Raw genomic sequence first — 26,670 nt, forward strand, 5'->3', positions numbered from 1 at the left:
AATCTCACGGCATAGTGTATGTAAAGTTACTGTGGAGTGTTACCAGTCTTACGACCGGTGCTTGACTGCACTTGGAGGATTGAAAATTTTTATTTTATTGTCAGCAGCAAACGTATGACGAATGCCCTTGCAAGGGTCAAAAATACACTTGCGCCGGCGTACAAGGCGCTGTTAACATTGGCAAAACATTGACTGACAACAATACAAGATCCGCTTTCTGACACACAAGCCGGCTCTCCTGTCAAGCTGTATTTCACACCAACCCTTCTAATGATTACAACCACAACTCCACCGTTATCACCTGCAAACAAATCCCATCAAAACCAACTTAACATATTGCTCTTTCCCTCAAGAATGCCACAGTGTTATCAGCCAGGTATACGTCACAAACGAGTGTTTGTCCGCGCTGGTAATCACAGGAACGCCCGCGTATTGTTGTCGGGCGGCGCGATTTCTCTATTTTCATTGTCGCGGGGTGTCGCGTTACGATTCAGATTCCATTGTTGCGACAATTTTGTTACAATCGCGCGATCAATTAATTGTAGAACAGCGGGCATTGTTCAAATCGTGGGCGGGCGGAAATTCAATTATCGGAGGTTGCTCCCGAATAAGGAGATGAGGACTCATAAGGATCGTAATAAAGACGCAAAAGCCATTCTTGATCGTCTAACGACAGATCTTGAAAGGAATCTGAGGATTATTGAGAGCGGTAAGAGGCAGACACTCAGGTTGCACTGCAATGAACAGAGGTGAGAATCTTCAGCATCGTAGAAAATATACTAAAACAGTGCAATTTTTCAACCAAACCCAAGCAGAAGTTCCTGTGAGCAGATATTTCCGGGTTTATCTTAAAATTTACCATCTACTGTATTAAACCGAGGTGCACGTTAAAAAATTAGGATCGTGACCTTCAAGAATTAAACAGGGAGTAAATCAGGGAAAATATTACGACAGCAGTTTGGCTAAGCCTCAATGTAGCGATCTATCATAATTCAAAGCATTGTATAAGCCGCCACTTCCCTTCGTCACCGAAGATACAAAACTTCTGGGTGTAACTGATCACATTTCAAGCGCTCCATGCTTTAAGTCCAAAGATGAACCTGGCATGTGTTTGGAACGTTTTGAATGTCGCTTTTAAGTTCTGGTATTTCCATTCAAACCTTTATATTCCAGTTTAATTGTATCTCAGAATGTTCAAAGGATTGTGGAACTGTAAAATCATGTTCATGTCATTTCGCATTTTGAACAATCGGTAATTTAATTCAAATAAAATTGATTTTCGCCATCACTTTCAACAATGAATTGTACAATATACGCTGTATGACGTAATCGGTGACTTGTGATAAAACATAAAATTAAAACTAATGTTGGGTAATTTCAGAGTATTTGCCAATTACTAAATGCAGCATGCCACTACGTATGGGCATTTTATTTCTATTGTGTTTGATACAATAATATTTTAAGACCATTCAAAAAGCATATCTTATATCCATAGTGGTGTTCATGAAAATGTTTATTACATTTACGCACAACTCATAGTAAACTTATTTCTTGTCGTCAGGGCGGTGAAGTCCATGTTTCGTGTTATTCGAAAAAACAGCGGACATCTTGACTCAGCAGTGCCCACTAGCGGCAGAGAAGCACGACAAATAAGGTGAACAAGGAAGATATAAACCAAAAATGCCGTCGACAGAGGACGGTAAAGAGCAACGTGGTTTGGAGCGTCTGTTTTTCTGAAAAAAATATCATTCGTGTTTTGGTTGAGTTTCAAAATATGGCGCCATAAGTTTGCAGTAAAACTAATCAATTTTAATCTGATCAAAACAACAAATGCGCACTTTTTGCCAAGAGCAAATCTGTCAAAAAAAAACAGGAATTGCCCTATAATGCTAGTGTTAAGAATATGCTTTAACGTATCAGTATTCACACAACTCATAAAGGAGTATACGGCAACATTATCTCTGCTGTTACATAAAATTGAAAAACGCTTTGACGGCAATTGCCAGCAACCCTGTTTTTAAGTCTTTTAAATGTGGTCATGTTGGGTTTTGAAGCAGGTTTTAATTTATGTAATAAAGGAGTGTATCACTGTGACCAACTTCAAAAAATATATACAAACCTATTAGCCGTTAAAAGGACAATAAATGGCATTTCTGCAGGAAGTAGACTTCGTTGCTGTTGGAATTTGTAAATTTGAAAATGCGTGGTCCAAACTGAACATGACAAAAAAACGACAATAAAACGCCGAAGCGAACGGGTTCAAAACTTTATTCAACAAAATACACATATTTCAAGCGAAACTGCTTACGTAAACTACCAAAAACCAAGGCAAATACGCACGAAGCGTTGACCCGACAACGTTCAAATACAACATGACATTCCTACGGCGTCGGCGAGCATTTTACAGTGGGCTCATTGATGATCCCACATTGGATAGTGTTTACGCAGGTCGCCCCCCAATCGTGCAGCGAACAGTAAATTAAAATCGGGAGAACCTAAACAACGGCTTCCTACCGCTTTCGCGGCGAATTCCCTTTGAAGTGGCGGGAGCTGCTGTCGGATGCCGCTAAATTGCGTCTTTTTGGGCAATATTAGCTTAAGAGAAGTGGGCGTAACTGGGGAGGCGAACGGCTCCTTGTGAAAGCCGCGAAAAACGCTTGCGAGCGTTTTATTAAATCACGATCGTGCAACTTGCCACGTCTCTTTCCCGAATTCCCAGCTGCGTTGATCTTCCTATCACTGTGACGTCATGAATTATGACGCGCGCGCGCCTACTTCAAAGGCGTCGTGCCGACGATTGTGACTTGGGCGCCTTTGATGTGCTGTGATCGTATTTGACGTGGCGCAGACAAAGCACCCGCAGTATTCTGATAGATTTCGGTTATTAGCTGGGAGGCAGTGCAGACACAGGCAAAATGTGCCCACCATTTTCCCGTTTCATTGTAAAGCATTCACGGTGCTTGTGTTCCACTAACAAGAACTGATGATTCAGCTTTGTTTTGGTGGTAGCTGGAGGGGTCACAATGTACCCTTTCTGGAGGGGTCACAATGTCCGTTGCCCGAAAAACACTTCAATGAATGGAATACAAATACAAGGTTCGTACAAGCTGCAGGATTGTTTTCTTGTACTGGCCACGTGTAGTGCTGCTGAGCAGTAAATTTAGTCCATACGTGAATTGGTCAAGACATTTCTCCCTTCACTAAAAACAACATGAAAATATATGTCCCGGGTTTGCGCAAGACTTCGCTTTGCAATAGCCGCATGAATAACTAAAACACTGAGATGCCCGGTTGTAAATGTGTATATATTTTCCTTGAGCAGTGGTATTCAACCTGAATTCTATCGTGTACCTTCCCACTTCAAAGTTCTGCAGCCACGAACCACCTGCGTTTAGAGGAAAATTCGTCCTAACGACCTTTAAGGTGCTGCCAAACTATCATATAATATTTAGCTGTTGAGCATGGAAACAAAAGGATAAACTAGTGACAAAAAAAGTTTATTAACGGTTGTCATAAATGTTTTTCATTTATTTCAACATGATTCAGAGGTGCATTGTTCGCACTGAACAGCATTCTCGTGTACCACCCGGAGTGCTTTCTCGCACCACCAGTTGGATAACGCTGGGCTATAGAGGATAAACAATTGAGGATTTTTCTGTAATGGCACTCAGCTGACCCGAACGGGGGTAAATGACGAGCGATCGGGTCATGTTCCCGCTTGTGTATATTCACACTAAGCCCCTCTCCTCTGGTTCCATTAGAGCGAATTACGTCATAATCTCCAAGTCACGATTTTCAGTCAATGGTCCGTGAAGTATTTTCAAAATACAACCTCTCATTTATCGTCCCTTGCGCTTTAAATAGGCCTGCGACAAAATTGCGATCAATTAACACCCGAAAGTCCTGTTTCTTCGACTGCTGTGACGAGTGACGCCTTTATGGGTGTGGATAATGACCGGTGGCGGCGTGAAAACGGACAAATTTTGATAGGAAAGTTCCCCCCTCGCTCCGATGACGCTGCATTTCTCCTGATTTGACGACGTATTTCACAGTGAAGAGTTTTAAGGGCGTTGTTGTAACGGGAATGACGTAATGTTTCTATAAAACTGAGAGGAGTCCAATTCAAAACACACCCTCGTGTTTTCAACCAACTGTTTCCTTGAACATGATGTTTGAAAACGAGATACAGTACATTTTACATCTGCTATTACATTGATTTCAGATACGCATGCTTACTTAATGGATAAAGTCATGAACCCTGTGGTATAAAGGAACATAAGTTTTTCATTTTTTTCTTGGAAAGAAATTAAGATCATCCAGTTTCTGATCAGTTTCGTCGACTTGAATCAACCGAACCACCTTTTTCCAAACGTTTAGCGTTGTGTAATTTCAAAACCCAGCGCAACTGTATTTACCAAAACAGACACAAATTATCTCCATTGGAAAATGTATTGCGCATGAAGTATGAAAAACAGCATTTCAAGTTAATAAGATTAAATTGTTAGGCTTTAAATTCGCAACTGCTACTGTTCCGAATACAATGAGATTCACGCCCTTTGCCAACATATTTCGTATGTTCCACTCACATATGAGGTGGCTAAGCCGTTGAAGTAAGCAACATTTTAGCGTTTACACTTGTCAAAAAACTAAGACGTATTACGGGTGGGCCAACCACAGGTCAAAGCCCCACCCGGCAATAAACCGCATTATGACGTAAATGCATGGGGAGAGGGGATTGCCTGAAAGTTTCACTGGCCATTTTGCAACACGCACTTGCGTCTGAAACCTCCGCGCCAAATTTTAATCAAACAACTCACCACAAAAAGACCTCTGACGTCACTGGGGCGATTCACTTGCCTTTTGTGAGGTCACAGTTCAAATTGCCGTAGTTTAGGAACGCGAGGCGATGCGTAATCCCGTTGTTTTCAGAGCAGTGCACTCCAGTGCTCGTTTACGCGTAAGTTTCTTGTATGTTGTGCCAACATTCCGGTGAAAAATGTGACACCGGGACCAAGGAACGAAAAATGCCGCGAAACATTCGGTTGATTAAGTGCGTCAGTGTTGTTTTGACAAAGTGTTTGTTTCGTCACCAAGCCAATTGTTGCGTCCATTATGCGTCATGAGTGATGAAGGCGCTCGGCCACCCACACATTCCGTGGAACGGGTCGACTTTTCCCACAGAATTGTAACAATTGGCATAAACCAATCAGCGCCAGACACCTAAAGAACTCATTTTCGAAAGAAAAGTTTGGTAATGGACAAGTAATGTTCATACAGCGGCATGACTGGCAGGATCGCCCCACATTGCAGTCTAACTGGACGATTGCCGCAACGAAATCATTGAAAATATATAGATTCGTAAAGCTAAAACAAGAAATAGCGTTACCACTTTCCCCTATTTCCGCACGTTCACATGGCGAAGCTGATTAGCCTTTTTATCCTACAGAAGCAAACTTGATTTCAACCCACGGATGTCGTTCGGATTGGTCGACTTCCAACTGGGACTGACGTCACAGGTTGCTCGCGAGGAATACCGTCTCGATTATGACGTCAATCACGTGATCCGCAGGTATCGCGGGAAGAAGAAAATGAAGTGGCCTTCCAAAGTGGAGTCGACCTAGACTATATCTGCGATTAATTTTGGTTTTACTTTTTAATATCAGTTGTTTACCTTAATATATTTTGTACAATCCAAACAGCTACCAAAAAAGCAAACAAATGCAGTGTTATTCCAGTTTTATGCAGTAATTAATTTTGATGTAATGTTTTTCCGTCTGCGCGAATTTAGTAGTTCAACATTGTCTTTTTTGTATAAAATTACGTGTCTCATGTAACCAAGTACTTTCGCAAGATGCGAGGTGTCTTTATTGCGTGCATTGAATACATACATGGATTTCTTTTGAAGTTCGGCAAATTGTCTCGTGAAAAAAGATCAGTTTAAATGAACCATCAACTTTACAATATAGCTGCCATTAAAGTGAAGATCAATTCTTATTTCAAACTTATTATCTCTCCCGAGTTGTTCTTATCTATTATTACTCGTTTCCCGACGTTTTCATCAGATCCGTTGCTTGTGCCAGGCGTTGTTCAGAGTCTGTTGGAAGTAGCAGAGAACCTTTTCTAATTTTCAACCCGTTTTGTATTGCTTTTTTTACGAGTAAAAAAGATGACTGGTTTTAGCCCGCAGAAATAAACGTTTCCGCGCTGCTTGTGATTGCTCAAACAATCCAGGATTGCATATTGCTTGACAGGTTTGACAGTTCAGCTTGATTTATCTTACAAGAAGTACCAATAAATTTTACTAAAGTGTTTTCCCGTGCAGGGTCATGGAAACTATCGATCACATCAAAAAAGCACCGAACCAATGCACTTTCACTCCTTAGCCACAGAACTAAACCGAACCCCAAAACGTGACTATGGGGCCGAAATACCAGCTCCCCATATGGAGATCGAGTGCCAGTGAAAGTAGACCACTGAGTACATAACGCATTCACCCTTATACAGACAACGGGCGCACATCCACAAAGGTCTCCACGGCGACTAGCAACACCCATCAAAGGGGCTTTGCAGAAACGACATATGATCTGTGTTGTAGGGCATACGGAAAAGCAACACTAAAAATAGCGCATTAACTTTGGAGGCTGAACTCCACCACACTCTGGGGAGCTTGTGGCTGGGGTGTTTACAATACAGCCACAAAGTAAGCACTGTTCAACTGCAATCTGACCGTTTGTTTGCTTGAATTTTGAGTGTGACGGCGGTTTCGTTGTGCATAAGTTCTGCAAACAGAAAACAGCGCACTGGCGCCGAAAAACAAAACGTTGTAGTTTCTGATTACAGGCGGGTTCAAAGATGAACCCCTGCCTTTCTTGCATTAGTAGGTTAAAATAGAAACAAGAAAGGTGCACCTTCAAAAAAAGGAATTGAACTTACAAATGATTACATAGAAATGTTTATGTATAAAGCATGAATCTTCAACTGACAACTTCGATTGGTCTTGGATTTGAACTTTTGATGTGTGTATTTTATAGAAATGTAAAAATATTTACGAGCTGCATTGGTGTTTCTAAATAGTCGTCTATATTATACACTTACGTTGCATTTACACACAGGGTCGTATTGGTGTTCCTTGCTTTCAATCGTTTGTAGTTGCGAACCCAAACCACCCGCTGGCGGATTTAAGCAACATGAGTTTCAAAACAAACTCAACTGGTACTAGTAATTGTAAACATCCGAGCACTGTAATTGATAGATTTTCCAACAAAGTCGTGCTTCTGTAACCTGGTATTATGTCACGGCAATTTACAAGCAGCATGAACGTAGCTTTTCATTATCCGTGGAGTTACTATTATTCCAATGGCAGAGAACCGGTAATTGGGCTCTGAGGTGTTGCACGATTTTTACTGCGACACGTGTACGCAGGTGCTTGCCACATGCCACAGGAAAACGATTGTCGGATGATCCCGTCTCTAATCGCACGCGTGTGCATGAGGGAAGGGTCCAACGCACCGCACCGTGGATATGTGGATACATTGAATGGCAAAAAATGTAAAGAATGTACACGCTGACGTGGTGACAGATCGCAAAATTGGTTTCAAACTGTCAATCTTATGTGTTCTTGCTCCAAAAATTTTTTGCTCCTTTTTATATTTATTTGCTCCAAAATTCCCCAGAACTTCAGAAAATTATCATAACTTAGTAGCAAAGGAGCCGTATATTGAGTCATAATGATCAGTTACTTCTGCTTGTTATCAGTTTCGCAGCATTAACGTGCAAAATATAAAATAAAAATAAAAAGACAGCGCATTCAACTTTGACAAGCTTCTCAAAACTATAAGAAAATACGTAATAGCGTTTTTGACCGAAGATTGAAAACCAAAGAATCGTGCTGGAAAACAACGACACTGTCGCGTGCGAGCAATTGATATTTCTCAGTTACACTGAGCTTGATATTGCAGAGGAAGAAACCGCGAGGAACACAGGAGTAGGGGATAATAAAATGATACTGATAAGCCTGTTTGAAAAAGTAAACTGTCTTGTCCAATCTAGCAACTAAAAAATATGCGTACGTACAAAACAAACTGGTTGTACGTAGGTTACGTGTACACTTTTGCCTTCGAGTCAACACACCAAGGCAAAATAAACCATACAAACAGAGACTATATCATGAAGCAACAAGGCTCAGATTGAAGTCAGCAGATTTATTTGCAAAAAAATCGATTTCGCTTATGTAAGCATCGTCAGTTTCTTATTCAAACAGAGACTATATGGTAATATCTTTTAAAATAATAAAAAAATGTTTAATTTTAGAAACACTTGCGTCTTTAAATTAGACATCGTGTTTTACAAATCCTTGTTCAAGACTGCATTGTTTTCCAACCTTTTGAAATCGGGAATAAACCTGTTACATCACAATATAATGATACAATGTTTTCGAATAAGAGAGAATGCGGTTGAGCATCTCAGGTTAAATCCGTAAATAAGCAAAACGTGAGGCTGCATCGCAGTGTATATCGCGGTGAGTGGAAAGGTGGTTTTTGAGTGTTTGACGTGCCACGGTGCAAGAATGCTTCTACTATGATGAATATAAACTGCTTGTTGTATAAAGTTAACGTAATTTGACATTGCAGGAACATAATTTTTTTTGCATTGCACGTAGTTGGTCCCAACAGCTACCGACGTTTCTCAAGCACTTAAACCCACTTGAAAATAGGAAATTAAAATACACAGTTACATGTATTTCGGTCGTAAATTGCTTTAACATTTAATCAGTTCTTACAAAAGTCTAGTGGTGGATTCCCAAACGAACAAATCTTAAGTTAACACTAAGCCAATACCTTTCTTCTGCACCCTCGGGTGAACATGGATGACTTTTATCGTAATGTGCAAAACCAGGGTGGGACAAGGTTCAAAACACATGCAAAGTGGTGAGAACACAAACCCATCCAATGGATCAGTGCGAAAACCCCGCCTCAAACTTTCTCCTTGAGGTTAACAGGGTCACCTGGAAACTCAACGAACTCTCGTTGACATTTCACGGCCGTTTTGTACGGGTCGCGCAGGTGCCCTATACGTTCAGCACCACAGGACAGTTGCACTGAATGACGACGGTGCTGCGGTTTGCGTGAGTCTAGTCCAAGACATGAGGATCAGGCGGACAGCAGACGCCGCCCTTTGATGCTCTGCCAACTGTCGCCGCAACAAAGCGAAAAGAACAAGCGAAAGCCACTCCATCGCGGCGGTAACGCGACACGCAAAAAGCTGCGATCGTTAATTAAACAGCGTCGACATTTGGGCTATCCAGCCACGCCCCAACGATAATCCATGTTGGGTCACGCCTAAAGAGTCGGAGGACTCTACGCCCAAAGCCGCGATCGAATTGTTTTGATTCGCTTGCAGGGACTTTCGTAAACAATTACTCGGCATTTGAAGAGTGCCCCGGTCGACAAATCACGATGTTTGTCTTCCTACTATAGCGCATTCCTCCCACACAACCATTGCTTATGTAACTCCTGCACTTTGTCGCATGATCTTAATACGCGCACTTTTTTTAATAAATCCACACTTTAAATAGTGGTGGTATGTACAATGTATATTAGCCATCAATAACAAGAGGCCGGTGTGTCCGCAGCTTTTATCTCGTGTAAAAATCAACGTAGAAATGCAAGGCGTGACATGGTGTTTTTACGATTAAATCTTTACAAGACGTTGTTAATTAAAGTGATCTTATTGCTTGGCATGCACCACTTTTGATTCCAACACGAGATATAGCTACGAGACGTAAAGGTATAGCAGAAGAGTAGCAGGCGTCAAGCCACAGTGCAATCAAACCTTATGCCACGAAGTCCATTCTATAATTGCGTGTGAAGCGGAATTCTAAGTAGGTCGTTATCATCAGTGTATACAAGATCCAAATCTTCAGCCGCCAGATGCAGTTAAGCAATGCCAAGCCCCGTATACTGCGGACGGTACACCCGAATGTACCATAAGGTTAAATACTTGGCTTCAAAGACTTATCTTGCAGTATTATCGCGATATATCTTTGTTTTTGCGGTTGCCACGTGCCAAGTAAATTCCGCGCTTACATTTGGGCCCAGCTGTGTTGGCAAAGAAACTTTCAAACTCTTCTTTTGTTGGCATTTTTCTTAGCTATCGGATCAGGCCAATGTCGCACTTTTGTTTGGAATGCAGGTCTACCAACACACAAAGCATTATACAGTGTAGGTACACGAATTTTCTTCCAAAACTTCCAAGAGCCACCGAATCAATTTAAATCATTCGCGTAATTGGGAATTCCCGTCTGATTTTTAATTTATTTCTGTAATCGATTTCTCTTTGAAACAAAGCGACAGAAGAATCGTCACTAACTCATGTAGGGGGGGAGTTAATTCAAACAAATTGCAGAGTAAATACGCCCAAGGAGGGTGTGACAGGAGGTGTTGCGACAAGACCAGGACAAGGTCATGTCCAGTTAGCAGCAGTACCTCTGTGACTCCACGGTGGCGACAAATTATATCCGTTCCGACCTCTCTACGATGTAGGGTCGAAATATAAGTACGGGATGTTACTTTACCGCAGCATCCGCCAATCGCATGCAGAGCTTTGCAGTGCAGCCACGTGGAAAGCCGCAAAATTCATAATCTCAAGAGCAATTACGACCGAAATAACCCGACTTCAGACCCTAATGGTCGTGTAATTTGCCTATTGCTTTCAAGGGGCGGCGATCATTACCTCGAGTGTTTATGCCTCCTCTGCCGACCGAAGCGGGCAAATCGGCGGCAATATGTTGCAGAGGCCACCTTCCATTGGCACCGGGAGTCGCTTAGTGCCGGCAGATGCCACAGTGGCAAAATAGGCGCTCATTACCTCGGCCAAAGTGGCTATTAGGCGTCGAAAAACTGCTATTAATCACAACATTATCCGCAGATAAAGGTGGATTCGAATAAATTTGCGCGGAAATGGACATGGACCTGTCTGTCGAGATCGACAGGCCCGATACTAATTCTGGCACTTGGATAAACAAAACGCTCCTCTGGGGGCTTAATTGTCCGGGCGGTCAATTATTCTCCAGCCGACGAGACGCAGTGGCACACGCGAACGCGGGAATCGGCTTTGAATATTTTGCATAGCGCAGTACCGAGATTTGCGTGGTTGTCTGTCAATCATAAGCATCAGAGGTCCAGAGGTTGGTCCGCCCACTGCTCGCTGGGCGCGCGTTTATCGCGAATTCTTCGTATTCGTCTTTTATCTTGGAACCGCTTTACGCAAATATGCCCCAGAAAAATGTCAACACCGGCCCAGGGAAAAACATTTCAGCAAATTCTGTTTGCGGAAGGGATTTTTCGGAGGCCTTGTCTCCAGAATAAATATGAAATTAGGATAAGTCTAGGTTTGCCTTTCGCATGATAACAAGGCTCCTCAAGTCCTATCGATCAAAGCAGCATTAAGAGCCGGAGTTATGAGCACCAAAGTGGATGTCAAGGGACTTTGCCAGGACAAACATACCCATAATGATCGCATTTCGGGTTGGACTTTTGTACCTCGTAAGGAGGGTTTGCAAAAGGCTTTTGATTGGTGAAATATGTGGCCGGTGCGTTCCCACGGTGCAAGATTTTCCGTCTGCAATAGACGGGCACACACGCGTGGATGCCACATCAAACTGTTATTAAACCAATGCGATAGCCACATGTCGGGAAGTAACGATGAAAGAAACCCCGACGAATGGAAAGTCCACCAAACGCCGGCCGTAATGTCAGGTGCGATTATTCAACACTTGAGCGCACCGGACCCCCTCGAGAGGCGGACGACGCGACGCTAAGGATCGTGTATGCTTGCAGCGACAGTCGAGAGGCAACGCAAATACGAGAGTCAACATCAACCCGGAGTGGGGCAGGTCGGGTTGGCGACGCGGAGGGTCTCAATCCTGTCATAGTCAGCCATCAATTACACACGTTATTGGAGCGCTTATTGTGATTCCGTTTCGCGGTGTTTGTGCTTTTATTTCGTAATCTGTGCAGACCCCCTTCGAGATTCAGGGTACTAGCATGCGACCTTGGTGGGCCGACTGCGCCCAGTTGGCCTCTCAAAATCTCGACGAGGCGACGTCGCTTGAGTTAGCAATTACAGACAATTAAACCTACTGAATTGAAACATATCTAAAAGCGTTCACATCAGAAGGATAACACCTGTTCCACTTTTCTCGATCCTTGGGTTTGTGGAAGCATTCGGTTAATCATGGTCCAAGTCATTCATCAATTTATTTAATTTTCAAAGCAAGTCCTATAAAAACAAAACTCGGCTTTTCCCCCTTGCTCACATATATCGAAAAAGGGCTTCGTAAACCGTGTTTAAAAAGCATACGTTCACATTTTCCAAAATCACGATCGGACACGATAAAGGTGGCATGCCAACCCACCTCAACGTATTTCGTGTCCTATAGGGGAAGCGATGTTACGGATAAATTCGTCACGAGTTTTTGGTCGTGGACACGACAGACATCAAACCACTACAGTTGTGCTTCCACAGAAGGCATACATGCTCGTACAAACTTACTGGGCAAAGAATTTAACATAAAAGAGAAGATTTTGTTCAGCGTCATCTTGCCTGCCGTTATCATTGGATGATAGAAGGTGTTTTGTAGAATTAAAACACCAAGGAACCGCTTGCTTACAATAATTTGAAATACAATAGTCGCGTATATCGCAAACCAATGCCAAGTACACAAAGCCAAGGAAATTAGTTGGATCATTTAGTTATTTTGACATTTTTTTGTTGACCTACGACCTCGTTAAAATATACGCTCGGTCAACATTGACTGCTTCTTTTAAACATTTTACTCAAGTAAACAGTCGAACTTTTCCAAAGCCACTCATATGTTTACGCTTCATGGAGTTGAGAATCACCCAGCGCACATATGCGAAAGGAACAACTCAGACAATGGTGATGAGCGACTACAAATCGTACAAGGCACGTCACATCGATGTCAAACATCTCACAGCACGCAAGTCGACCTTGCGACGATCGCAAATCTGCACGTTCGGCACACTTTCGCTCCTGTATCAGAAGCGTCACTAGCGCTGCCGTTGTTACGTCATAAAAAGGCGCTCGCTTTTGTTTTTGATGGCTATGCGCAGCTCGTTGCAGACGGCCCGACGCCTTTGATCGAAAGCAGCGATGCGTGACAAAGAGAGCGGGGCCACGCGCCGCCTTTGATGTGCAACGAGGCGTGACCTGTTGTTGTCAGCGCGCAGTGTTCGAAATGGCTAAAATTAAGCGAGCGCGAGTCGGGTGTCTTTCGCGAATGCCTATACGAGGAAACGGCCTTCATCACTTACTTGAGGTCCGGTTGAGGACCGTCAGCACGTAGACGAAACGTCGAATTCGGGGAGGTTATGCGTTACGTCAAATATTATTGAATGTAAATAAACCGCACCAGTGCCTGGTTGTAATTACTTGAAAAGTTGGAATCCAGCCGCCAAAATTTTACCAGTCTTGTGATAACACTGTTTGTGGGCTTACAAACGTGATGGTGTAAAGCACCACCAATTACGGAGTAATGAAAAGCATTTTAAAACCCATTATTCAGCTTCAAAACGTGGTTGTGAACGCAATGTTAAAGTAATACATGAAAAAAAGATACATATGACGAACTTTCTTATAACAGATAGTGAGGAACACACATAGCAACGGCGCAATGACCGAAAAAGGCAAGAGCGAAGTGCGTAATTTCCGGGCACCGACAAAAAATGCCAGCCATGTACAGCCAGAAGTCTTACACCGTTGTGTCGGCGAAGTTAGGCGACCCCTTTCATCCACAAAAAATACTTAACAGACTTCCTGAAGCGAGGCGGTGGACAGTGCTTTGAAGACACGACGCAACTGGCCGCCTCGGCTGCAAGGATTTGCCGTATAATGCGACAGGAACAAATTCTGCTGTGCGTTTCATCTCGCGTCAAATAAACGGGGAGACAACAAAGTCGCGCCTGTCGAAAAGAAACGGACCAAGAAAGATTATTCTCAAATCAAGAATTTAGCTGTGATTTTTTTTTGTAATAACTGTGAATAATTATGTGAAGCCAACTGTTTGGGTTAATCGCAGTCACATCGCACATTGTATCAAGTTTTTAGCAATATGATTTTGGCCCTAATCTATTGAACTTAAACTTCCACAAATATATACTATATGTTGCTTATATGCGGAGTATACCACAGTTTGGACGGAATGCAATGGAGTTGTTTATAGCATTGCAAGTTTTCTTCAAGCACACTCATTAACAGTCTGTCTATACGTTCGGGTTAATTTTTTCGGAACATTTTTGGGGGCTTCATGCTACCGTATGTTATTGTGACAACACCCACACATAATTAGAAATCGCTTAACACATTTTTTGTCCCAGGTAACATTCCGCCATGGGTTCCTGATATTTAGGTTCCATAGATGCAAATAGATTAGGGAATATAAGGAAATGGCGGAGACAGGTTTTCTTTCACAATTGCACCCACACAGCAGCCGTGTCTGACCCTGAAGAACAAAAATGCCCATTAGCATACAAAGCTGTGTTTACTTGTGTTTGGGAGTAATTCAGCGAAACGTCCAGACAAAGGTTAAGTTCGAGGTATTATTAGGGAAATATAATAGTGAAACATTTCAAGCGGAGATAAAGAGCTAAATGCTAATAGTTGAGATTACATGTTCTAATTTTACCGCTTTATGTTGAAACATGATTATGGACTACACAAATGTCATGTAGCATTTACTTACAAGTACGTTGAACTTCGGTTTATGTCAAATATTGGCAGCTTATAGTCTCCAAACTGCCGGAAATACGTCGATTAACACACAAACATTTTCGTCTCTATCAAACTGCATCATGATATTCGTCCAGTAATCTTATTTGACAATCGACGATTTTAATGCCAGCTTTTAATAACAAGGACTTTTCTCCGTTAAGTCAAGTTTACAAACACGTACTCGCGCTTGTCAAACACGACAATGTGGATTCAGTTTACCGTCAAATAACAAGAGTTACTGCACACTGAATAATTCATCAGATAACTGCGATTTATTTTCGTGAGCGGGTGATTTCAGGAGATCGGCCACATAGATAGGTTGAGACGAGTTAAATAAACAAGGCAGACAATAAAAAAGCACAAAAAAAATGAAAAACTTGACTAGGGCCAAAAAATTTAAAAAAAGGCGCAATTGATATGTGTGCAAAATCACTTTTACGTATACCTTTATGCGGTCGTTGCACATTGAAGATAACACGGTATATTGGTTATTTATAGGTTTGACTCACAAGCTCGCCATTGTGAAAGCGACAATTAAACGATAATGCACAATAGAGACATTTTGCAAGAGTCGTCACCACACTGGTTTATTCTACGCCCGCGTCGCAGCAACAGTCTCGAAAGGCGGCTTCGAGACAATTAAGAAAACCAATCTTGAGGCTTTCGCTTGTTGTGATAAACCCAAGCAGAAAAACGAAGAGAGAGACTTCAAAGCGCGTGGAGCAGCTTTGATGTGAAAAAAGGGAAAAAAAGGTGCGGGCGTATAAAGTTCGCCGCGTCGCATTCGCTGCCCATCAGACGCTGTACAACGCTGAAAGGAATAATCGAGCCCAAAAAAGATGTCTATCGTCAAGTTATGTCTGTTGTACGTAATAATTCTTCAGTACACGCAGTTTAGCAACTGTCAGCCGAACGAGGATGCGATGGAAAGTGCGTCAGCTTTGTCGCCTCGTCCTGGCCAAGACGGATTGCAGAGAACGCCAAGATCAGCACTGGTAAGTTACTGTCGGATCTTTCCTTGTCATTTTTCATGAAATCGTGTTCAGAGAAAATGTCTGCATAGTTGACAATGCATTGGCAAGTAACCGTTTACAACCTAAACCGGTTGAAATCCAACAGGGAATTGTCTCTTATGGTCGCTACTGTAGAATATTTATGCAATGATAGATATTAACATGGTCAGTATTTTGTCGATTGCTTTGTAAACTTGATTCACCTCCAAAAAATCGGAGAGTTTCGATTCAGGACAAAAAGCAATTTGTAACATTGCTAAAGGGATCGACTTCAAAAAAAGGTCGATCACTTTTCAGACCAAAATTTTTGCTTTTGTTTAATTTCTGTTTCAAATTTTTACTTTTGTTTAAATTCTGTTCACTTGAAACTTTCAATTTGCGCCAAACGCTTTCTGTCTGTGATGAAAGTATGTTGAAAATGCGCAAAACTGCCGTTTGAAACTAGGTTGGGTGGAAGGGAATAATTTGAGAATTATAATTGTCTGTAAGCCATTTTTGAATTCGGAAAATCAACTTTCTCATCTGAATGTAGACGGGTTATGGGCCTATGGTACCCAGCTTCTCGCATAACATGAACACCCTCTTTTACATAGTTTTTTAACAACCCAATTTCACAACTTCGCGTTAAATTCAAACCGTCTTTACGTATGGGATGCCTTTGAAGCGCCGCAACCATTTTAACTGCCTTTGGATTCTTTTAAGATTTTACGGTCATGTAGTCGTAAGCGGTTTCATATAAAACTTAAAAGCAATAGTGGTTCGTATTTCTGACCGGGAAAGGGCATGTTTAATAAGATCGATCGTAAACTGCGCGCCTGCCCGTGCTGTTTTCATACTTTATGTCGCAACTTAATAAGCATTAAAAACGTCGTTAAAAGCGTCAAAGTTGCCTCGGTTGCTTTGAAGAAGTTACGCTCTATGGCGCCACCTTTCGACTAACTTCGTTCGAAACACCGGAAAAAAATATTTCTGAAGCCAATGCCGGCACCGCGGATTATAAAGCGACCCACTTTGATCAGTTTCAACCAACACAGGGACCCTTTCGGTCGGATATTAGGTTTACTTTTTTTTTCTCTGTCCGGTTTTGTGTACGCTTTCTCCGCCAAGTGCGACCAAACAAGGCCCAGAGTTTGATTTTGTCTTTAGATAATCGGCAAGCCCTGTTGCCACACAATGAACTGTGTCAAAACAAGACATAGCGCCCCTTGTGATGTAACAAAGCGAGGAGCTGGAAGTAGGTAAATAATTTGGAAAGTTGCCGACGCCGCAAAACCCGTTTTAATAAAGGATTAGTAGAACTCTGCTTATTTTTAAGCGAAGAAGAATTCGCTTGTAACAAGTTTAAGGCACCAAACAACACCATGCCAATATTTGTCGCAACGAAAGAAATTATTTTGAAAAAAATATAAACGAAACGAATTTATTTATTTTACCACCATTGAAATATAAAATTTCTGTTCACTTTTACATGAAAGTTTGCCTTTAGAAATTCGCTTCAACACATCGGGTTGAGCATATTGTCAATGCGCAGGTATTGCAAATACAACACCTTATGTTGATTTGGTTCAGTGCCTTTCCTTTGTCGGGAAATTGATCCTGTAATCAGGTGGCTAAGTTTTGTGGCTTGCCGCGAAATCCCGCCCCTCTCCCCGCAGAGAACCATGTCTCGCGCCGAGCTCCCAACCAAGGCGCATTTTTTACATTCCCAAAGGCTAAGGAATAAATATAATCAAATTGTGTAAATTCCCAAGCATATTTTAAACTAAGCATCGGCGTTATGATTGTTAAAAGCCATTTTTATGACTTTCTTTCCAACAACTTGGCCCAACGTGACAGCACTTGTATTCCGAACGCGTGAGAATTAAAAAATATCTTTGTATCAGATCTCTTAACCCAATTGCGCGCATTTAAAAATATTTAGAGCTGTTCTCCTCGAAACAGGAAATGTACAACACACGATTCGAACAGCGTGTTTCCTTCCGCAAAAGAAATCGCCGAATTCCATTCCTCAAACAATGCGAAGAGATCAAGGGAGAGTAAATGGTTGCGCCGAGAGCAGAGTCCGGAAAGGGCCTTTCAACGCCTCACGTGGCACCTGTTCGATAATAGGAAAACGCGTTATTTTGCTTTGGAGTTTCGCTTTTTCGCGGATATTTGCTCGGCGCGTTGGAATTTCCGTTGCGCCGCGAGTTCTGCCTCGTCCTTCGGGCGGCCGTAAACGTTTTGTTTATTTGAATTTCCCAATAGTCGGAATTGGTTTTACAGGCTCAGGCCCGCGCGCGCTACGGGTATAAATATGACGGCCCCCTTTAAAACGGCAGGTGTTCAAACAAGCTTAAATACTATAGGCCGCTTTATTCCATCGCAGGCTATTAGGGCTGCTAAGGGTCGTGCGGTCCATGCCAGGTTTTTGAGATAAACAGCTTGAGCCGCTATGAACTCCAGAAAGCTCGATGTAGTTTACGGTACCTGAGCTCGGAGTGTGTAACCCGTCTGCCAAGTGCGCACGCAGTTGTTTGGCTAAAAAATCAGTAGCAGTGTAATACAAACGGTTCAACTGAAGACCCATTTTACAAATCCACAGAGCTTAATGCCTAACTATAGGAACATGTGTAATGTGCAAACGTAGACTGCGTGTGTACAAAAAACTTTGATTAATCACCGTGAAAATGTTAGCACTTGAGTTTACTATTGATTTTTAAACACAACAGTCGGTTTGTTTGAAGTTGTGGCGCAAATAACAGCTCGAAAAACCCGACTCAAAATTAGCTTAAATTACCACTTGCACAGTGTTTGGGGCAAAATTTTTGCGGCTCGCGTCCAACCGACGAAACGCAAGGAGGGCGGAATTCGAAATACGCACAGTCGTGCCGAGTACCTACCTGCGCTCGTCAGAGCAGTTCATCATTTTCGCATATACACCCGATTAATCACCCAAGCAAGAGGTCCGACCGTTGCTAATATTATTTCCACATCTCACGAAACCGGAGGCCCTGGATAGTGTGACGCAGCGGCCACGGGGCTACGCAAACACATATACTAAGTGGGTCGCTTTGAACGATCAGTACTTACTGCATAGGGACCCGCGCCAGTGGCCCGTACGACGGTCTGGGTAAATAAACTTGGCGGCAGCGGGCTTTGTATTGCTCTCTACAGAGTCCCGCAAGCACTTAGGATTATCTTCGTTATCGCTTCGGGATCCTGCGCTCAACTTCCCCAGCAATGACGAAGCCATTGGCGCACGCGCGTTGTTTATTTTCTTGTCATATCGCCGGGTGGAATTAAAGTCGATTTTCGGGCCACGGCGTAAACGGGCTGTGCGTTCAAATGAAGGTAGAAGGGACTGCGAGTTATATCGCGGTTCTTTCTATTATGTTTTCAATAAGGATAATCGCCTAGTGCGGAGTACCAGTCATGCGCACTATTTCAGTGACGCATTCTGGCAATGGCGACGTTCCTCGAATGACATATTTCATCCTAATTTTGCGTCAGCTCAAACACAGAAATGCTTTTTAGCGGGCAAAACCGCTGCGGGTTGACCTCGCGATTTAGACCTAATCCCATTAAATCGAGCTGCAACCCCAAAAGGATCGGGTGCCGATCTTTGAACAGATAGACGGGATTTTCGAATGTTTCGCGCGATAAATCGTATCGTTTGTGCCGCCCAGCGAAAGATCGGGTTTAACCGGTGAAAATATCAAAATAAATTGGGTACTGAAAGAATTTTTTTAACTACCGTTCCCAAAACATATTTTTTACATGCAGGAAACTGAAATTCGAAGCTGTTTGCCAAGTATACGCTTGTAATGGCTGACAAATATTGAAAGCGAAATATTAGTAAACCAACAAAAATAAACTTTATAGTTCCGAAAAAATTAAACCCACTACCAAAGCATGAAATTTGAATATTTTTTTGGTAGAGAAATTTTAGGCAATAAAAAAAATAAAGAAAACAAAATATTAGGCATTGAATTTTAACGATAACGACAAAAATAAACAAAATACCGCTAATGGAGAAAATCGCCAGCGTTATTCCCCGTATTCGGGAGGGATGAATTCAAGGGAAAAACAAGGCGCTTGTGACCTTCAGAGAAAACACGTTGCAGGGCGGTGTGCATACCACACAGCACCAGATAAGACTGTTTTCGCAAGACAGGTCAAATAAGGGGGTAAGGACCTTGTTAACGTTGATCAGACGTATCTTGAAAAGGGAATTCGGTTTTGATAAGGCAAGTGTCTGCGCATAGGTTGTGTATCGAGTCTACTTCCGACTAAACAAGCACCCAGTAAACACGGATAGTTTATTTACCGGCTATTGACGATGGTATATGACAGATGCTCGCATGTTGTTGGATCGCAGACGCTTATCACAGAGTTTGGGAATCGATTAAAATCAAAATGGCGTGCACTTACCGACTCAGGTGGACGGCCAACAATCTTATGTTTGCTAAGAAATCTTTCGGCGACAAGAATAAATATTATCAGTCGCTGTACAAACTGATCAATGCGAAGACTTGCGCAAGCAAAACAGTCAGAAACCTTTGGTGAAATATTTGTTTTTGATATATACCTTATATGTCAATCTCCTCGGTTTGATATCGATTTTTTTTCTTGGAGAGAAAGATGAAGACAAAACACACACATGCACTCCGACATAGCTGTAGTTATTTTAACTTTTCCAAACTATGGGATTGGAGATTCGTGGAAGTTTAAAATACCTGGTTGAAATCACACGTCTGACAGAAACTTATTTGCGGAGTGTTTGAATAAATTCAAACATAACTAGAGGAAAGGATTCTGAAAACATGTGTAACATTTTTTCACACCCATCAATGGTCAACTTCAAATAAAGTTTTTTCTGACGTGCGAAAAGCACCCAAACGCAACTTTAAGTGTTCATTTTAAAACTGCGCGTTGTATGGAATCGCAATTCCGGCGATCTTTCTGTCGTGAATTTCACCGCCAAACATAAATGTCAAAATAATTTTACAACAATCAGAAACAAACCTTACCACTCTCAAAAACGTCACCGAAATTTGTCACTTCCTGAAACGCAGACTTTTTATACCGGGGCATCGAAATAGTCGAACAAATTCTCAGGCATTCTTAGAGTTGGTCTAACACGTTTGGGTCTATTCCTATCTCTCGTTTATTTTCAACCAACGGGGTGCGAACAACTCAATTGCTGAGGCGCTGGACCACAAAGTATGTTTTAGGGTGCGAACAATAGGAGGTTTGTTGTGACAAGCCTAGGATCGACTTGTGGTCAAACGGATATTAGTGGCTGGAGAATTTAGCAACAGTAAATATTGCTTACGTCAGCGTACCTGAAGAGTCGAGAATATTTATACTCTGCACTGAATTCCTCATCTCGCCCACACAAATGCGAGGACACATCAACATGCTTGGTGTTATTTACAAACACAATTTTGAACTTATAATCGCGGAGAACCGGGCGCCGATTTTGAGATGCGCCATTTTGGATGTGATGATAATTGTTGCTCTACCTGCCCGGTAATTTTAATCGCTCCACGCCCAAGCCTTTGACGGTGGAAATTCCCTTCAGAAGACTCCGGCATCCATGTGGGATCTCATGGGCGCACAATGGGCCACATTCAAGTGAGATTAAGGCATCCCGCTAATGAGACAGAATCGATACTGGGAATTTGAAAGAAAACGAGCGCTTTGGAAAACATACAGACGCGCCGGAAATCATCTTCTACATTACAGTTGCCTTTTCATCCTCACCTCGTTGTGATTTGAATAATTGTGTCTCCTTGAGAGCAATTAGTGCGCCAGTAAGTAGTGGGACTTAGTGGCAGTGAGCGCGACGAAAGGTCGTTTCAAAGCGGGTTTTTGATCCTGGCTTATCCGAACAGCGCTGCTGTGTAGCGACGCACACAGTGCACTTACGCAGCAATGTGATCGATTTGAAAAATGCAGGCGGCAGTTGTTTTACAGTTGACTCTTTGTTTTCGCAGAGCCGGTGCCCGGGCGGCAGTGCGGCGTGCCTGGAAGCTCACCACCGCTTGCCCAAGATCAACAACAAGAAACTGCAGAGATGTAGGAAAAGAGACAGGAAGTGCAAGAAGAAGCGCAAACGGCGATGCAAAAACAACCTCCGCTGCTTCCTGAAAAAAACAAAGAAATGCCGGAAGAGGAGCGCGAAGTGTCTCGGGGGGTGGAACGACAGGCCCAAGGACCCCAACGATACCACGATAACGCTTGGGCCCAATGGCTCAAATTCCCGCTCACCAGAACCTGATCCAACTACACCGGCTCCAAGACGAAGTAGGTTTTTTTTACTATTGGTTTTACTGACCAAACGAAATTTATTTTTAATTAGTAAAAGGTGAAATTAGGTAAAATTTGTTTTAAATTCCAACACGAGTTCCTCATTTCTATCTTTCATATCAACACCGTAAAATAGCAATGGTTTTTGGAGCATAAGACATTGCAATACACAACATCGATACGTGGCCTGCAGAAACTCTCAAATTTATAAACGTTATATTGTATCGTTGCAGAAAAGGACGAGGAATGCCAAGTAGATGGCGACTGTGAACCAAGACACTGTTGCGCCCAACACAGAAAAAAAAAGATATGCAAGGAGATGATTCCAGCGGGCAAAGTGAGTTACCTAATTTCGCCATATTTGCAAACACATGCTATGAAAACTACATAGCTATCCCCTATAGTGATGTGATACCTTATTATGTAAAAATGCGATATGTAACCTCACATGCTAATAGCTATTTTATGACACAGGTCTGTCAGACTCCACTGACCCGAAAACGAAGGGCGCCGTTCTTCGAACGCTGCCCATGTGCACCAGGGCTCTACTGCGAAAAGTCAACAAGCAAAAGGCCACGACACTTCACCTGTCAAATCGCCACGTGATATTCCGCCCCGCAACGGACATTATTACGTCACAGTGGCGTTACGTGGCAAGTTCTCGGTCGAGCGAACTGACATGACTGTACAGAGGAGGGAATATCGGAAAAGTTGCGGACGGTCGAGGAGAACGCGGCGAAAGACTGGCGACTTGCACTTGTTTCGTTTCTCATATATTTTATTCTGATTCTTCTTCTTGCGTTTGCGTGTGTATCTGTTTGATGTCAAACGCTGGTTTGTGCGTATGGAGGTTTTGAAATACATCGTGCAAAACACGACCGGCTTCCGTGTTGTTATTTGTCCGTAAACTCGACGGCGGTGAACACGACCGAAAAAACGTTCCTGTATTCCAGGAAGCGCCTGTCATGAGTGTCATGTTTAGATATCGAAAGGAAGATAGCGCGACAACAGGCAAAAGGACGGGAAAGGGTGTCTTGTCACGTTCGTGGTTCTGGCAGTTGCCCAGTGGCGCTCCCATCACGTATATCGCGCAATGACAACAGGAGATGATAGCCGACAATGACAATGTGTTTATATCCTGCGGTGACGGAACTCCTCGAAACCAAAATAGCGCTGTTAGGTCAACAATGATGGCATTGTGATTTGAATCATAACTAGACCAACTAAACCTTTAAACATCTCGCAGACAATGGGAGCGGACAAATTGTTCTTTTCCCATTGCGATAGGTTATCTAGATCTGGCGGGCGGGCGGGCGCACCCCAAACAACCCCAGTGCTGTCAAAGCGCACTTACATTTTTACTCACACCCCCCACACCGGTCGTTATGGCATTACGAGGTGATTCAATGCTCTCAAGGGCTTCGTGTCAATGCTGTTTACATTAGACCTCTGTAATCTCGATAAAGTCATAGAGCCAAAAATAAAAGCTGAAACGCCCAACCACCTATATGGAGTAATGACGGGAACCGGAAACTGGGGGGAACCAACAACTGTGACGTAACAATTGAGATTGTAAGAAAACAAACATGCATTGATGTTTGTGCCAAGTACAGACTAAGCCATAAGAGCGTAAGACTGCAACAAACATGGCGAAACAAAGAGAGGAATTTAAATCTGTTAGGGTCGGCTGGGTACAGACAAAGTGGGCGATTCAGAACAGTGAAAGGCGCCGGGCTGTGGCAAGCGCATTGTATTATCTGTAACAAGATTAAAGTCAATTGTTCCACTCAACCCACTGCTTTAAACTCGCCGACACAGGGGAAGTTTTGCGGTTAAAAAACGCTGCGCACGAACCTGCAGGTTGGGTCACGCAGAGCACAAGTAAAAACATATGCACGTCCAGGGAACTTATTTGGGTGTCAGGAGTTCAAATGTTCGGTTTAAACGATGCAAAAGATTCAAAATTCCTCGCAAGATGCTAAAAAAACAGTTACAAGGAAATACATGAAACGTTGCTGCTGAGGTTTGCCAAAAATCTGACAAAAATTCGCATTTAAATTTATGTGTTGAGATCAAGCTAACATACTGAATGAACGGAGTCAATGTTATGAGCGCGCGGTCCACCTTTAAGCGTCAATCAAAGGCATAAACACATCTATACCCGACAATCGCTTAGCAGTTTTACACAAATAATCCCCTTTATATCTGCCATAAAACTGGCTGCAGGCGATTTTATTAACGCGTAAAAAATGACACCTGTTGCCGGTGTCAGTCCTGTCTTAATTCCCAACATCAAAGCTAACGTTTCATCAAAAATAATGCGTTGCTCTTTCTTCGAACACTGGACGCAGATGCAAAACGCCAAAATACATTTCCCACAAACGCAACAACAAAACATTTACAATAATTAACTGCTGACTTTTGCGTTCGTTTACAACCGCTGGTATAGTTTACCAGGGCAGGTCCTTAGCACATTAGAAATGACAAAATCCCCCTCCCCCCCAAAAAAAATTCCATTAGTTGGGTGTATTGCATGTATCAACTGCGCCCTGCATTACCTAAGACCGGCACTGAGTATCACTGATTGGCCGAACTAGACTTTGGTCTTAACAAAATGTCGTCACGTAATTGTTTGACCATAATATCGGCATGACAAATGGAGATTTGTATGCCCCAATTCACAGTGAAGCTTTTCTTACAACCCAAACCACGATGTTGCGCATTTAGCGACGTTTGCACCTGGTCAGGTGAAATCCATCTTTCCCAGAAGCATGTGTCCTCATTAGTAGCGACAGTGTGCAGAACCTTAATCCGCGAGACGGATGAAGTGGACTCATCCTTCAAACCCTTCCGCGCGTAACTTCGCCAATGCACTGCGTAAAGACAAAAGCCTTGACATGAAAGTGACGGGGGTGGTACGGATGCCAACGAAGACTGCTGTCAGGACCCCAAGCATTCGCTTCATCGTGTATCGAGTTTCAAACGGGACCACCTGTGACGCACACGCGCTTTAGGCCGAACTTTCAAACTCTGTGCCAGCAAGATAAATGGCGTTTCTGGGCAGTGTTGACGCTAAGATGAACTGACATGATTCGGTAACGCCGAGAGCACGGCTTTTGATCTCTTGGCAGGAGCGTGGCCAGCTTAGCTTAGAGACCCTTTGCACAGCGCGACCCGGCAGGTCGCTGTCCGTATTTCCAAAGCAAGGAAACCGCCGGGCACGGACAGTCAAAGTTCAAACGCGCATGGCATGCGAGGATCGAGATCTAAAGCTCGGCCAGGCAGCTAATACAGGTAAAAGCGAAAGCAGGAGGCGCTGCTTACAACTGGTGTCCGATTTCAAAAACATACACCCGCTTGTTGTCATTCCTTCGCAGTCTTCTTTCGTGACTAATTGACAAGAGCAAGGAAGGTACCCGAAAATACCTTTTGTTGATGTTCCCTAAAGAGACGAATTACCCCCACTTTGCGGCAACTCTTTAAAGCCCAAATGACGTTATTTGACCTTAGCGGACCTCGCTTGTCAGGCTTTTGCGGCATTAATCTTCGTTGGGAAGAACACGGCGGTAAGGGGTGGATGTGGTGAAGTAAATCCTAATGTCGGCATCGAAGGCCCTGCAAACACAATGAGCCCATTTAAATGCGCGTCCCAGTTCAGACGTGACCTGGTTGTATAGGGACATATGATAGCTCCGAGGTGGCGAACCGATGACAATGGTACCAGTCTGTGATCTAACCCTTCTCGTTTCGCTTGACCTTTGGCTGCAACCCGCCTTTATAGATACATCTGTATGGACGAAGAATCAACGTCATACTGTTTGTCGAACGTTATGGGCAGTTGACATTGATGAACGGTACAAAAGCTTGTAACTTTGTAGCTTGTACGCTCTCAACTTGCATGCAAATTTCTTGCAAGCAACAATGCACATCGTTTTCCACCACATTGGGCGTGGTAACAAAAAATTGATCGAACAACTCATTAGTTTTTCGACGTGAAGATCAACTTGGATAAAGAATACGGTGGTAAATCGTGCAAAATCGACGGTTAATCCCACGGGGTTTCTTAATGTTATACCGATGCATGCCCACAAAGAGGGAAATTTTTCGCAAAGATTTTTGATTACAAAATTGTCGCTAAATTAGGAAAAATCGGAAAATTAATTTCATTGCTGAAGTTTCGCTTTTAAAAATCTCAAGTATTAAATTTACGTGTTACCAGAGACAAAATGTTCCCTACTCGGAATAAAACTACCGTTTCTACGAAGGTAAACAATTCCATCGCAAGATGATAATCTGCGCACGAATGGTGGCAAGTCTTGGCACTTTGTGGTAAGTTGCCAATCGCCCGAACTGGGCGACAAATGTGCACACAACTTCCCTATCCACAAAAAACTTATGTGCAATACAACGGCGCCACCTGGGTGACAAATGTGCACGCCACCGTACACGCCAGGTGGCGAGCTTGACGCGGTGTTCAGTGCACAACGTTTGTACTTTGGTATGATGCCGCCTGACAGCAAAAGAAAAGAAAGCGTTTTATTGTACACGCTCTGAACGTGCGTGCGTGCAAAAA

The 26,670-nt window shown here is 43.0% G+C and overlaps 2 protein-coding genes across 3 annotated transcripts; both read left to right on the plus strand.

Annotated features, from left to right (window-relative positions):
- The first annotated feature begins 583 nt into the window (after positions 1 to 583).
- Positions 584 to 6,126, plus strand: LOC145895091 (uncharacterized). Its single transcript, XM_082983843.1, has 3 exons — positions 584 to 749; positions 1,562 to 1,654; positions 5,447 to 6,126. The coding sequence occupies exons 1-3, from the start codon at positions 616 to 618 to the stop codon at positions 5,619 to 5,621; spliced, it is 402 nt and encodes a 133-aa protein (XP_082839969.1). The 5' UTR covers positions 584 to 615; the 3' UTR covers positions 5,622 to 6,126.
- A 9,473-nt stretch (positions 6,127 to 15,599) lies between these two features.
- Positions 15,600 to 22,969, plus strand: LOC145894709 (uncharacterized). Of its 2 annotated transcripts, XM_082983354.1 has the most exons (5): positions 15,600 to 15,785; positions 18,408 to 18,413; positions 21,785 to 22,094; positions 22,331 to 22,434; positions 22,572 to 22,969. In XM_082983354.1, exons 1-5 carry the CDS (start codon positions 15,630 to 15,632, stop codon positions 22,701 to 22,703), a joined length of 708 nt encoding a protein of 235 aa, XP_082839480.1. In that variant the 5' UTR covers positions 15,600 to 15,629; the 3' UTR covers positions 22,704 to 22,969. The 2 variants fall into 2 exon arrangements, with proteins under 2 accessions (XP_082839480.1, XP_082839479.1); XM_082983353.1 differs by lacking the exon at positions 18,408 to 18,413.
- The last annotated feature ends 3,701 nt before the right edge of the window (positions 22,970 to 26,670 follow it).

This window comes from Ascidia mentula, chromosome 3 (genome assembly GCF_947561715.1).
Source record: "Ascidia mentula chromosome 3, kaAscMent1.1, whole genome shotgun sequence".
Classification (NCBI taxonomy): domain Eukaryota; kingdom Metazoa; phylum Chordata; class Ascidiacea; order Phlebobranchia; family Ascidiidae; genus Ascidia; species Ascidia mentula.